The sequence below is a fragment of the Rousettus aegyptiacus genome, unplaced genomic scaffold, assembly GCF_014176215.1.
Source record: "Rousettus aegyptiacus isolate mRouAeg1 unplaced genomic scaffold, mRouAeg1.p scaffold_m13_p_8, whole genome shotgun sequence".
Lineage (NCBI taxonomy): Eukaryota > Metazoa > Chordata > Mammalia > Chiroptera > Pteropodidae > Rousettus > Rousettus aegyptiacus.
This window is the reverse complement of record NW_023416311.1, coordinates 71588749-71603393: the sequence shown is the minus strand read 5'-3', so window position 1 is coordinate 71603393 and position 14645 is coordinate 71588749. Positions and strand designations below refer to the sequence as shown.

At 42.6% G+C, this 14645-nt stretch overlaps 1 protein-coding gene across 3 annotated transcripts in view; it reads left to right on the top strand.

The window, feature by feature from the left end:
- The window catches only part of MAP1B (microtubule associated protein 1B), an 89293-nt gene that overhangs the window by 53449 nt on the left and 21199 nt on the right, over positions 1–14645 (top strand). The window contains exons 1-2 of one of the 3 annotated variants that reach the window (XM_016122185.2): positions 9309–10482; positions 13607–13689. Coding sequence is in view for 1 of the 3 variants with exons in the window: in XM_016122184.2 (XP_015977670.1) it covers positions 13607–13689 (83 nt within the window). In the remaining 2 variants the exon portion in view is untranslated. Of the gene's footprint in view, positions 1–9308; positions 10561–13606; positions 13690–14645 lie in introns of those variants that run through there. The other 2 variants (XM_016122186.2, XM_016122184.2) reach the window with 2 other exon arrangements.

Below are 14645 nucleotides of genomic sequence, written 5' to 3'. Positions count from 1 at the left end.
AAAATGCCTGAGTTAGATTTGAGTTAAGTAAATATTAATTAAATATATGGCGCTGTACTCATTCCTTGTTTCCTACAATAAGTTTTCTTAAATCTGCAGATACAGTTGTTCAACTACAATCTTCCAGAGAAGGACAAATGTGGTATGGGAACATGCGGTGGCCCCCCCCTGATGGATAGTGACTTGTGAAGGTCTGGTAGTTGAATACAAAATAAAAATGAAATCTTCCTAATGCTGTCCTATTTTAATTATTTTAGGAATCATAAGGGGTGCTGCATGACCAAAGGCAAAATTCATTTGACTTGTGAAAAAAACAAACGCAAACGACTCCTGACACTTTTGGACATTTTTTGTCCTAAGCACATAAAAAGAGGTTGATAGTGTTTTCTTTTTATTTACCTACGGCAGTGGACTTTCTGCTAATGATGACACAGGTATATATTTTTCAGATCCTGAAGGTAGATACCTGATTTGCTCACTTCTATAGGCTGAATTATGTTAAATCCTACTTAGAAATTGAATGGGTATTTGTTTGTAACTATGGATATCAATATTTTTCAGTTGTTCTGTTTTGCAAAAGACCATCAATACTTGAATACTAGGTGGAAGACATTCTCATTTGATTTGATGCAATGGCTCATATAAATTTAATGCACTTCCTCTAATTGAGTTACATGGTATATGGACCGTGAATCGCTATCAGAATTTTGGGGGAAGAGACAACTCTGGGAATTGAAGTGGACAGGGCGATACTTCCAGAAGAAATTAAATGTGAGGTGGACTTGTAAAGGATGGAGTAGATTTAAGTAGGTATGATGCCTTATGGCACAGTAAATGGTATCATCAAACTACACCCTTTACTTAAAACAACCTTTAAAAAACAATTCCACTGGTCCAAAAAGTGAATGCAATGACCAACTGGCATGAGTATCTGATATACTGAAAACTTAAATTACTTAGTGTGAATTAAGTGAATACATCAGTATTATAAATTACCAGCTTATTTCATGTAAATTAGTAATAGTATGACTCATTGAAATTGAAAGCTGTTAGGTGATATGAAAAATCTCACTGGCTGACTTGAAAGCCAAGGGACTACATTCTACCATCCAAATATGATTCTCCATTAGACCTGAGTCAGCAGTGAGCTGGATTCCATACCTCTTTTTTCTCTAAAACCAAGAAATGGTATGAAAAGCAGTAAGATAGTCAATTCTATGTATGATGTTCCTAAGATAATACTAAATTAGTTTGTGTAATTGCTCCTATTTGCCCTTCTAATAAATATTTTACTACTAAAATGTGGAGTTTGGATTTTATTGAGGGAGGAGAGGTAAAGGATTTAGTTGGAGAAAGTTTTAATAAATTTTTCCTGCCTCTGTGTCCACTGAGAGGAGCTGGGGCTCAGCATCACCTTTGACAGCCTGTGAAGATGCGCCCAGAGGAGTTAACCTGTCAAGACCTTATTGCATGGTCTTCTTCAATTTTTAGTCAACAGAGCGAAAATATCTGCCCAAAGCTTTATGTTCGTGTATCTTATCCAGTGTTCAAAAATGGCACTCTTCTCTTGGAGAACAACATGCAGAGAGTAGAAAAGAATAATGCAGAATAAAGGGGCCAGCGAGACTTCTTCTCCAATTAGAATAAGAAAAGGAGCATACTAAGTAGGAAAACATCTGAGCAGGGATGTTTGTTCTTCTGGGGCTGTTTGTCAGAGCACAGCAAGGGATGGAGATGTGGTAGAGATCATGAAACACTGGCTGGGAGCCATGAGTTTAAAGAAAAGACCTTTAAAAATGGAAAGAGTGTGCTCCTAAGTTGGTCAAATGTGAGCAGAGCATCTGAATGAGAAAAGTGGAGGACCAGACTCTACGTGGAGCTTCTCTTAGGGTCAGCAGACAGTGCATGTATCTGGCCTGCTGAGAATTGCCCTTCAGCACTAGGAGAGGGAAAGGCCCCACATCACCGAGAACTGGATGTACTTTTCTGGGCAGCCCAAGCATGCACCAAGCCATGACTGGACAACACAGGCACAGTGGAAAGAGGAAATACACAGGTGCCGATTCCGTCAGCATGTGCGATGAGCTATCTCTACCTCCTCCTGCTGAACGAGGCAGTATATAAACAAACAAAACTAAAACACAGACACCTAAAACAAACAAAATCACAGCTCCCTTGGGTTGGGCTAAGCTTTTTGGCAAATACTTTTAAAGATATGACCAGATTTCTTCATACTGGCTAGAACACAGGACCTGAGCATCCACCTTCCCATTACTTGTTATAGATGGTGGCCCCTGAGGCACCACTTTAGTGAAGACCAGATCTCAGGTCCCTTGAGCCTCATCCACCCTGATCAAGATCTTGACCTTAAGCAGTCCCTTCCTGGAGGAGCTGATAGCTATGCCCCAGCCTGACCTGCCTCTGCAGCCAGCATTGCCCCCTTGGGACTTAACTGGGAAAAATGAACTCATGACATTTCTCCCTGGCCTGGGTCTGAGGGCTTGCAAGGGGTTGGTATTTATTAGATACGAGGTGTACTATTTGTTTTGTCAGCTGTTTGTATTTTGCTTTTTCGGTTTCCTTTTCAGTAGCCAGTACCAGAAGGACTGATTTGATTTTTGTTTTTAAGGTAGCTGGCTTTGAGGGTGAATAGTGTGATGATTTACTTGTTCTGAACAGTAACAGATGAGGGTGAAAGGTCAACTGTTTCTCTAGATTTGATCAATGGCAGGACTTTGATAGCAAATTAAATGCTAGATAAAACTGTCAAATGATTCTGAGCATCGATACTTCCTGGGAAAAGCTGTGTGAGCCTTTAATGATCACATTTGCTCCCAAGGGAAATAATTCTAGCAGTATGTTCAGACATTAGGATAGTTATATATAAAAACAATGTGAGGATGATTGCAAATAAGATCAGTTACTATGTTATTATTGATCAATAGCATAGTCATCATCTATACTGTCTTGTTTCTTAAAGAAGGGACCACAGAACTATCAGTATCACCTGAGAGATTGCAGAAATGCAGTCTCAGGCCTCACTCCTGCTTTCTGAATCATACCTTTTGAGGGTAGCCATGCAAATTTGCACTTTTATTGAGCTCCTCAGGTGATTGCGGCGCATATTACATTCTGAGAACTGCCAGCCTAGTCCTTTTCCACCAGGCAGATGTTTCCCAGAAAGAAAATAAAGCCATGCCCACAGGCTAAGTAATGTATCAGAGCAGTGGATATATAGGTCAAAGTAAGTATGTTTGGGGTTGAATTTTTAATGCAGGTATGAATTTTTATTGTATTACTTAATGTCTTTGGAATATTCTGCCTTGACTCTTCTCTGTCAGAGGTGGTTTAAGTTTGTGAATCAGGGCAGCACTGCAGAGCTAGGTCACCTCAGGGGCTGGAGGCGAAGGTGAGCAGAGAAGGCACGGCACCATCGCTTCTAACATGTTTTTTCTCCATCACCTTCCCAGGCTTTTTCCTGCTTTTGCCCACCGTTTAAATAGTGTTTCCCAAGATTATTCTCAGCAAAGGCTCTTTCTGTGTTCTCCTAGAGCATCGCCTAAAAATACACCGATGCCTTCTAGAGCTGGGCTTTCTGGCTTATATGTGCCTGCTTATTGGACAGTCACCTATACTCCCACATGGACCTCAAACTCTACAAGCTCCAAACTAGGCTTGTTCTTATCTGTCTGCCTCCCTCCGTTTTTAAATGGCTTATTAGTGAAGAGCCCAGACTTTGGGCACTGACCAACCGAGTTCCATGTTAGCTCCACTACATCCTCCCTTGGGCTGTTGCTCACCTGCCCTATGCCTCGTTTGCCTCATCTATAAAATGGGAATATTAGCCCTCCTCATAGGATTAATGTGCAGATTAAATGCAATACCTGCACATCAAGAACGTAGACCAGTGCCTGAGCCAGAGCAGGTATTCAGTATATCTTAGCCATTTTTATTATTCATTCCTTTATCAAATATTGATTGAGCTCCTGCTGTGTATCAGACATTACTTCTGACTTATATTTCCCAAATTAGACACTGTCAAAACTGCAAGTCTCCTGATTAAGCTATTTGTCTTTCAAGATAGGGACACCATCGCATTCATGCTTTCTCTTTTTAAATTAAAAAAAAAATTAATTTGAAATATGGATTTGGGAATTATTTTGTTTTGTTTTGTGCCAGGTACTCTGCCAAATAGATATTAGGTTAAACCATAAGATTGCCAGTATCAGCTTCTTTTAACCTCAGAGGAGAAAGCCAAACTTCAGAGGCAAGTAGTGGCCTGAAATAATTATTTCAAATTATTTTAATTACTTTTTAAATTGCAATAGACATTTAATATTAGTTTCAGTTGTACAGCACAGTGATTAAACATTTATGTAACTTACAAAGTGATCCCCCAATAAGTCTTGCACTCACCTGACACCATACATAGTTATCACGATATTATTGACTATATTCCCTAAGCTGTACTTCACGATTGTACTTCCTAATCCCATCAGGACCTTTTACACCCAGCCCCCCGAACCCCCACCCATCTGGCAATCATCAGTTTGTTCTCTGTATCTCACTTTCATGTTTTAATCTCAATGCTAGTTTATGAAGATAATACTAAGTTGCCTGAATTAAGCTCTAGGAAACTGTCCTTTATAAGAAATTCACATGTCTAAACAAACAGGAAATATAGCCTCTCTTAGGCAGAGAAAGACCAGTAAGATTTAAAAACATTCTTTGAAAACTATTCTGATCTCAAGAAAGTTAGGTCTAATTGCTGAGTCATAGGAAGTGCTATTTTTGAAAATAGATAATATTGGCAATCTCATGGTTTAACCTAATATTTATTCAGCAGGGTACCTGGCACGAGATAGATGTCTCTCAAAACAAAAAAAAATTCTCAAGTCTATATTTCAAATGCTGGGAGTAGTCTATAATACATTAAGGAAAATGTATCTCTGGTAAATTTTATTTTTAATAAGTAAGGATTTGGACCTCATAAGCTCCTAAAACAATCTGAGAAGCAGTGTGGGGCAGTGGCAAGCAAGATCAGGAGGCAGATGGATTAGATTTAAAACCTAGTTCAATAGCTTGTTTTATCTCTGTAATGCTGAGCAGGGCAACTCTTATTAAATAACCTGCCCCATCAGTTTTAATTTTCCAACTGTAAAAAAGGAATAATTATAACAATTGATCTTTGTGGTGCACTAATGAGGTAACATGCTAATAAAAAGATTATATAAACCACGAAGTCATCGCCAATGACAGGTAATATTGTTATTTTACCACCTACCCCCAAATAAAACTGTCTACAATATGCACAGGAATTGCCTTTGGCAGCCAAACAAATAAAACAGTTGGTTCCCAGTGACAGGCTGCTTCTTGCCTTTGAGGTTCTGCTTTCTATTCTGTAAAGGGAGAGGAGAGGGAGGGGGGATGGAATTGTCACCAGGGTGCCTTCGGATCCTCCTGTTCCATAACATGAGGAGATGATGACTCCTTATACCACAAGAGCGACAAGTTCTCATAAAGCTTTCGGGTAGCACATTTCCTCCTTGACTGCTAGGCTCCTCGAATAAAGGCAGAAGAAGAGACTCCCTTCTTGTGCACGAGGAGCATAAGTGTTTTTCTCTGTCTGCAGCACGTTTCGTTTAGATAACAGGGCATCTGTGCCTCCCATCTTACCTGAGCCTTGAGGACCCAGTTCGTACACTTGGAACATCACTATTGATGTTTAAATGAGTGAACACAGAGGATGGTGCTTTAAATAGGAAAGGGCCAGGTAGATGTTGATCTGTTTTTAATGAAACCTAGAGTTAGGGGAGTTGGCTCCCCAACAGGTTAATACATCACCCTTTGCTAAATGTGCCTTTCTTATTTTTTTTTTTAATTTTTTTTAGCATGTTGAAGAAAGAACCTTTGAGTTATCACTCTCAACTCATGCTGACATTGGGCACCTCTGTCTCTCCTTAGGTTTCTCCAGGGAGCCAGACTTTCATCAGCACAATCTATGATATTTGTTCCTACTTCTTTTAGCTAGGGCATAAAATAGAGAAAAAGAAAAAGGAAACACACTTCTGCTCTCTAACACTTTTAACTTTAAAAGAAAAAATAGTTAAGTCCAGGAAATATACAGGAAAATAGGTATTGACCCAAATTCTATAATAATTAAATTATCTACAACACAATAGATATCTAAGGTTTAAAAAAAGTTGTCTAAATCTCAAGTGATGATCAAGTGATTAAAAGAATTGATTTACAAAGTCTCCTGTGCTTGCTTATAATAAAATCCTAACAAAATAAAACACCGATAATTTAGAGAACGATGTGACATGCCGGAACATATATCAGAGATGAAACAAATGCAGAAACAAAAAAAATTTGTTTCCAACAGAAAAGAAACACCATTTCCAGGAATATCAGGGGGGCTGTGGGAGAGAACTGGGCTCTGATTGTTCAGCCGAAACAAAGAGGGAATTGGCCTTGGGCGGCTTGTAGGAGGCCAGCGTGCCTGCCCGTCGGAGTGGGGAGTGATTCAGCAGGCATTGGCTGACCAGTGGCTGACCCGGGCTGCATGTTTACCTCTTACAAAGGAGAATCTTGGCATCACAACTTGAAAACCTTTATTTTGGGCGAGGGTGGATCAGGAAAAGATGGAGAAAAGAATAGTGTCATGGCCTTGGCCATGAGTGGCCGTGTGGAGCATGACATGGGTCTTAGTTCTGCTTTCCCATTCCTTCTGTGAGGCCTTGGACAAGTCACTATACCTCAGATCTTTGGTCCATGGAAAAGAGATGCTAGTACTTATTCCCACAACTCTACAGGAATATTAGGAAGATTAAACAAGGTAACACCTGAAAGACAAAATGCTTTGAAAACTGAAAAGCACTCTATGCTTGTAATGGTTTCCTGCCTATTTTCTTAGGATGGGCTCTCTGGTGTGAAAAGAATTAGGTGCTCTCTCTAACCACTTTCATGTATTTGCATGGTATTTAGGGATTATTTCGACCCAGGTAGGATAGTGTAGGACACGTGGAAGGTGCTCCAACATGTGTGTGACCTGAAAACCAGCATGCTTCTGCCATCTTTCTACCCATGTTTCCTGTTGCCTCTGGGACACACAGCCTAGAAAGGGTCCTTTTCCCAGCCTCGAGCTGAGGGCTACAAGAGTTAGATGTGATAGATGAACAGGTCGATTTTGATATGCGAGGGCCCCTGGGAAATCAAACTCCCTCTAACATTAGGAGTTTTATGTTTCTGGACGGGGAACCTGTACACTCTCCTGGTAACCGCTTCCTATCCCTGTTCTCTGCTGACACTGTCGGTCGTATAATCAGGAGATACCAAGTCTCCCAGCATCTGCGTATTCTCGAAAGTGTCTCAGTGGCAGGTGCAAGGGGCTGGGTTGTCTTGCCTTGCCTCATGGGCATATTCTCCCTTAAGTTTTAGGTGATTATTTCTAACAAGGAACAAGGAACAAGGGGAGGCTTCTGTTCCAGGCTCCTCAGCTCTCCTCCTGGATCCCTCCTCTGAGCCCTTACTCTGGGTGTCCTGGGAAAGACATCTGCTGATTATGGCCTTGCAGAAGCACTGTTACCACATCCACCCCCGTGTGTCTCTGTCTCTCTGTCTCTCTTTCCCTCCCCCCCCACCCCTGCTCTTTTTCTAGCTTAGAGATGATGAGGTGGGAAGGAAACAGGGATAACCATCAAGGCTTTTGGGGACCAACCTTGGTGCTGCTTGCGAGGCTTCCTGGCTTGCTCCTACACACCACTACCTCTGAGGAGGAAGCCCAGGAGACATCTTTCCGCCAGGCTGGGGCTGGGCTGGGGCCTGCTCTGGGCCAGTGCTGGTTGTGAGAGGTAGAGAGGACTGCTGTGAGGACTCTGGAAGAAGGGAAGATCTGCTAGAAAATTGCTAATGCAAGCATCTCCCTTCCTTCTTTCCTTCCTTCCTTTCCCGCCAGCAGCTTTTCTCTTCAATCTTTTCCCATCTTCTAGCACATTTACTTCACGTTATTATGTGGATTCCTGCAGAAAGGGGGCCTGGATGTTCTTCCAAAGGAACAGCTGCTATGAAAAGCTACTTGGGAGAGTTGTTGGTAATTAATTGTTAGTTCCTGCATTGAGTACCTTTTATTTCTTGCTTTCATCCATTTAGCTAAATTGTAGCCTGGGGAGTGTTTTTTTGCATGTGGGGTTGGAGGCCAGAGCTTTCCTCTTTGCACATCCGCTTTGGGGAAAAGGTGGAGTTGAGGAACTCTCACGGCTCTCATTTTCTCTTTCCTCCCTCCCTCCCTCCTATCCTTCCACCAGAAACAGACTTTAATATTAAGAGGTTTTGTACTTTTGGCCTTTTCCTGATCTACCAACCCTTACTTTTAGCTAAATAATCCCAGTCCTCCTTTATCCCACACATTTCCCTTCCCTTTCTAACTCTAGAATCTTCTTTAGCCCTAAGATTTATGCTTCTTCACATTGGAAGATTTTTTTAGTGCTAAATCACAATGTCAAATGCCTTTGCCAAACAAACAAACAAACAAACAACAACGACAACAACAACAGAACCCACTCTGGTTTTTACCTGGACAATGGGCCAGAGTTTATGGGTGAAGGTGGGGCATCGGTGGCCGTGGGAGCAAGGGGCAGAGATGGGTGGGCACGAGGGCTCTGCCTCAGTCCCGGTTACTGGTCCATTGTGTCTGTGACTCACTGTTGTTTCCCTTCCATCCTGAATAGATGGATACTGAAGGCTTTCTATATTCTCCAATTTCTATTTCTGGGTTATGCTTGCAAAGTGTTCCTTTTTTCAGGAAAAGGGAGTTACAGAAATGAAGTCTTGGATTGTGATCACTAATGGAAATAGAAATTAAATATTTATCTCCAAGACGTACAGAGTTATCATCCCCTTAAAGATAATTTAAAAGGTTTAGCATTACTAGTTATCATTTTCCTCGAGGGTTTTCCCTCACCGCAGCACTGCTGGGACTTTAGGTCTGGCGTGCTCTCCTTTGCGCTAGGCTGTTTCATTCTGCAGCTGCCTAACTGGGCTGAGACTGCGTTGGGTGTTGCTCTGGCCCCAGCAGAGTTGTTAGAACCTCCTCGGGCACTGTTCTGGGACCCGTGTGTGGGTCAGCTGTGTGCGAGAGAGAAGGTTTTGAGTTTTATGGGGGTTGGTTGTGGCTCTGCCTCAGCAGTGGGTGTCTTTGAATTCAGCCGTGGTCAGACTCTTCATAAACCAGCTGAGAGAGAGAGATAGAGAGAGAGAGCGAGAGAGAGAGAGAGAGAGAGAGAGAGAGAGCGAGAAGGAGGGAGGGAAGGTGTTTGTGTGTGTTTAGATGAATATTAAATTGTGGAGAGAAGACCCCATAGCATCCTATAAATTATAAACCTAGAAAGTAACATTTTGCTTTAAAAGATTTCAGAGTCACCTGGAAATAGTAAAACATAAACCACTAGAACAGCCCAACTTTAGAAGACACATAGGTTCAATGAATCTGCCAGATTTTCAACAAGGAAGAAAGTCCCAGCAATAGCTGAAAAATATAGGCTTATTTGAGCTTCAAACATGGCCTTTGGGAGTGTACAGACAAAAGTCTCATTGTCTGCCAGGACCCTGCTGCTTCAGGGGGTCCCCAGACCATCCTTTGTTGTTTCTAAGGTGGAGCAGACCCTTTTTTGTGTGTGTAACAGTCCCCTCCTTGCCCTCTCCCTGACCTCCCAGGATGGCAGGATGGAGCCTTCGCTATTACAGAGTTTGTGGGGAGCCCTCGAAGACTTCGTCTTATCAAAGCCATAGTGACAACCATTCCATCTCAAGCCCCTGCTTTTGCCTCCCTCAGACCAATGCTGAGGGAGGAGAGTTAACTATTCACCGGGCTGGCTAGTGGTTCCCCTGTGGGCTGTTTCTGGAGAGTGCAGACTATAATGGGAGAGACAGAGAGGCTGCAACCGTGAAGTCTTTCTTTCCTGGGAACTTCTTTTCTGAAGCAACTGAATGAGAGACCTTTGTAGGCGAGGGTGGTGGCCTCCCCTTCAGAATGCCTGGCCCACTTCCCAGTGTGAAACATTCCCCAAATATTCAACTTTGTGAGCGTCCCAGCCGCCAGAGCGCAGAGCCGCCCGCTGCCAGAAGAGCCGGCATCCCACGGGGACACTGAGGAGAGGGGCACGGCGCTCTGGCCTCACAGGCAGGCCCTGGGTTTGCCAGATGCCAGGAAGGCCCGGCCCCTGGTTACGTCGTCAGGGGAAGAATCTGGCCAACAGTCTGGCTGCGACAAGAGCTTGAAGCTTCTCTCTCTCTCTCTCTCTTTAAATCCCCTCCTTCATTCAAATCCAATCCTATAAAAAGGCTTTTGTTAAAGGAGCAGCCATGGCATCTTGGTGCATGTCTGTGTCGTTGCTGTCAGTATTTCCAGAGATGGACAAAAAGAACATCCTTGGTTGAATTCCTGAGCAAACAGTTCTGAACACTGACTTGGAAGGAGTAGAGGTAAATGGCCGCTGTCACATGGCATTTGTTTTGTTTGCAAATGATGGAGCCACAGAGGAAGGGAACTTCTTGTGGATGGTAAGAAGCTCCCTGCCAGGGAGTGTCTGGGGAGGGGCACGTTGGGTGGGCCAAAGCACAGGCTGCTCCAGCCCTTCGTTCTTGCTTAGATGTGGAACGATGCAGTTAGCAAGGTTGCCGCATTATGTAGATCACGTAATGAAAGAAAGGGGCTCTGATTCCTGCACCATCTCTAGGGGAGGGAGCCGAGCCTGCTTTTGCCGGTTCCTGCAGCATGTAGTCATGACTACAGGCATACATGGCAACGTGCTGCCTGAAAGCAGTCACCTCGAGAGTGTGATCAAGGAAACTACCGTTCACTTCTTTTTGGTCTTAAGCCTTTGCTAATTTTATCTCAACTTAGTGCCTTTGAGGTCTTTGTTTCAAGGGGGCCATTGATAGAAGTTACTTAGAAAGGGGACGGTTTTCTGTGTTTTGCTGATTGTCATTTCATCATTTACTTATTCAGTTTAATGTTCTTTTGCTTGAAATTTAAATGCATATGGTTGTCAAAAGCTAAAACAACTAAACCAAAAAACAATGTCCCACAAATTACAGATTCTGGCATTCATAATAAACAAATGTTCTCTTCTACGGCTGAGTTGAATTGTTTTTCCTGAGGCACAGTCCTTTGCCTGCTCAAACTATGAAACATTGTTCTGTTTTGAAGTTTCTTCGTTTTCGGGCATTGGAAGCAAAGGATCACGCACTTTCTCTTAATTTTACCCTCTTTTATGTGGCTATTCTGCCACCTATTTTTTTTTTTTTTTATTCCTTTTTGCCTATATTCTTCTAATGCTTTCTGGCTTCTTTAAGCACATCTCTGATTTTATTCCTCTGGATTTTCTCCTAGCTTTCCCTCGGCATTCAATGTCTGTGCCTTGTCTGTTTTTCCAAATTCTGGTCCTAGTTGCCAGCACCACAGAGCGATAAAACGAAGGACTCTAGAGTCAGGAGACCTGGATTCAAGTCCTGGCTCAACCACTTACTAGTTGTGTGACCTTGGGCTAGTTAATTCCCTTCTGTAGGCCTCATTGTCCTCCTAGTAACAGGGGACAGTCATAGTACCTATATTATAGAGCTCTTCTGGGGATCAAGTGAATTAGCACATGTGAGGTGCTTAGAATAGTGCCTGACACTATTATTTTTTAGTTTGAGCTACTTTCATGTCTAATATGAGGCTTACTGGTAAATATTAGCTTAGGAAAAATAAGATAATGGAGGAGAACAGGCTTGATGATACACTGGTGATTTCAAAATGTTGCTGTTTCCATAGTGCTTCTGGTCCTTGATGATATAAAGGAAAAAAGCCCTGACTAAGCTGTGTACCCTGGACTGCTTTTTTTAAAACCTCTTCATTGAGATTACAATTCACATACGGTTTAGCCATTTAAATGGTTCTGTTCAGTGGGTTTGGTATATTACATTATTAATTTTGTAAAGTTCTGGTAAACTATACAGAAAACAGAATTTGCCATTTTTATCATTTTAAATGTACAGTTCAGTGACATTAATTACATTCACAATATTGAACAAGCATCACCTCTATTTCCAAAATTTTTTCATCACCCCAAACTGTACCCATTAAGTAGTTACTTTCCATTCCCTCTCTTCCAGCCTCTGATAACTTCTAATCTGCTTTCTGATTCAATGAATGTATTTATTTTAGATATGTAAGTGGAATTATGTTTTGTGTCTTGCTTATTTCACTTAGGATAAATTTTAAGTGTTCCTGTATATTGTATGTATCCCAACTTCATTCCTCTTTATGACTGTATAATATTCTGTTACATGAATATACCATATTTTGTTTTGTCCCTAGGTAAACATTTGGATTTTCTCCACCTTTTGGCTATTTGAGTAATGCTCCAGTGAACACTGGCACATAAGTATCTGTTCAAGTCCCCGCTGTTGCCCACCTAGGAGTAGAATTGCTAGGTCATATAGTAATTCTATTTTAGCTTTGTGAGGAACCGCCCAACCATTTTCCTAGAAAGTTGTTTTTTGGTCATTTTCTCTCTTTGTGTTTCTCTCCATGGGTATCTGCCTTCCTCAGATTCTATTCCATTTCATCCTGTTTCATTATATTTCTAAGCAGCAAACATAGTCTTCTGGTTTACTCTCCCGACAATGTGTCTCCCTCCCACACATGTCCTCTGCCCCTCATAGACTGGCAAGGCCTGTATCACCCACGCTGGCCACACATTGCCTGACTGCTTTCATCTCATTGTCCAAGGAGAGGGAGCCTTTGTAGGTCATCCACAGGCCTCAGTCCACTTTAGCTGGCGACGGTTCCAGCCACATAATATTCCTAAAACCTCTACGGCATAGGAAGTTGGGGATGTGGAGCCAAAGGCCCTGAAGAATTTCAGCTCTCCTTAGACAGGCTTCTTCCTTCCCACAACACCTTGCTTTGTTGTTCCCCATCAACCATGCTTGTCTTTAGGGGGGAATTTGGCTGCCCTGTTCAGTGGGAGAGTTGTTCTCCACTTTTCATTTGCTCACGGTTTTTCTACTTCTTCATGAGCAAGTGAATTAATTAATGAATACCCCAACAGACTGTAAGCCTGCCTCAGACAGCCATTCTGCTTGTTGGGCTAATTGTTAGCCAGGGTTTCTAGATGTCATTCATTGCACAATAAGGCCCCTAATTAATCTCAGCACCGTTCTCACCAGAATAAAGGCCGATAGGGAGAAACATCCCCAATTACCATGAGAAAGGAAATGTCAAGAGCCCCATTGAGTTTTCCTGGCATCCACCCCTTGTCTCAGATGAAAACTGCCTTTAACGCACAGAGGCAGACTGGCGATCAACCATGAAAACTAGAGGGTTATGAGAACGTGAGGAGCCCCAGACCACACGGACCCGGTTCTAGGAGGAACCTGCTGGGGTCCGCACACTCTCATTTAGTAACACCAATTGCGTTTCCTGAGGTGGTGTGGAGAGTCCTGTGCTGTGTGCCTCATCAGAGGCAGCAATGCCTCTGCCATCTCAGAAGCAGGCTGGGCAGTTTTAATCCGGAAAAGCTAAAGGTCACTTCTTTTGTCTGTGTTTTTGTGCCTGCAGGACAAAAGATCCTTCATCACCGAAGTGACGTTTTAGAAACAGTGGTCCTGATCAACCCTTCAGATGAAGCGGTCAGCACTGAGGTAAGCATTCAGCTCCGCGCCATCTCAGGCAGGCCCTCACACAGTGGATAGGACCAGCTGATTGGAGGAGCTGGGGCAGATGTCAGGAGAGGAACACTGGAGAGAAAAGTTCCTGTTGCACGATGCTTCCTTACCCCTAGTCAGTGGCTGGTTCTCTGCGGTCAGGTGCGCGGCCTGTGGTGCTCTACTGCCTGGAACCTGCCACTTATTAGCTGGTAGCCTTAGCAAGTTGTTTACTGTCTCTTTTTTTCAGTTTCCACCTATATGAAGTGGAGATGGTAACAGTGTTTACATTTAATGTTCATATTTAATGTTGTGCTTAGAAATGGCAAGTGCTTAGAACAGAGCATGGCACATAACAACTGAAATGTAAATGTTGGCTGTTGTTATTACTGATACTATTATTACCATTGTGTGAAATTATTGCCAAAGAGTAATTGGGTATTTCAGAGCCCACTGTAAGGTAAGAACTTGGCTGGAGCCAAGAACATTTGGTCACCTGGGCCAGAAAAGTTGATATACTTCCATTTTCTACTTCCTTTCCTACCCTTTGGCCCCTTGAGATTGAGTTGCTTCTTGGTCATTCGTATAGCCACAGTCCCCATTATCCAAAGTGTCTTTTCTGTCCACATTTTGAGCATCTCTGTGACTGCAGCCTGTTTTTTAAATTGAGATATTTTATTTACCATACTATTCATATACCATAAAATCCATCTTTTAAATAAAGTGTGCGATTCAGTGGGTTTTAGTATTTTTACGAAGTTGTGCAACTATCACCACTATCTAATTCCAGAACATGTCCATCACCCCCCAGCCCCACCCGAAACCCTGAACCCATTAGCAGTTATTCTCCAATCCTCCCGGCTCCTTGCAACCAATAACTTAGTCAGTGGATTTGCCTCTTCTAAATATTTTGGATACTGGGAATCATACAATATGTGGCCTTTTGTGTCTGG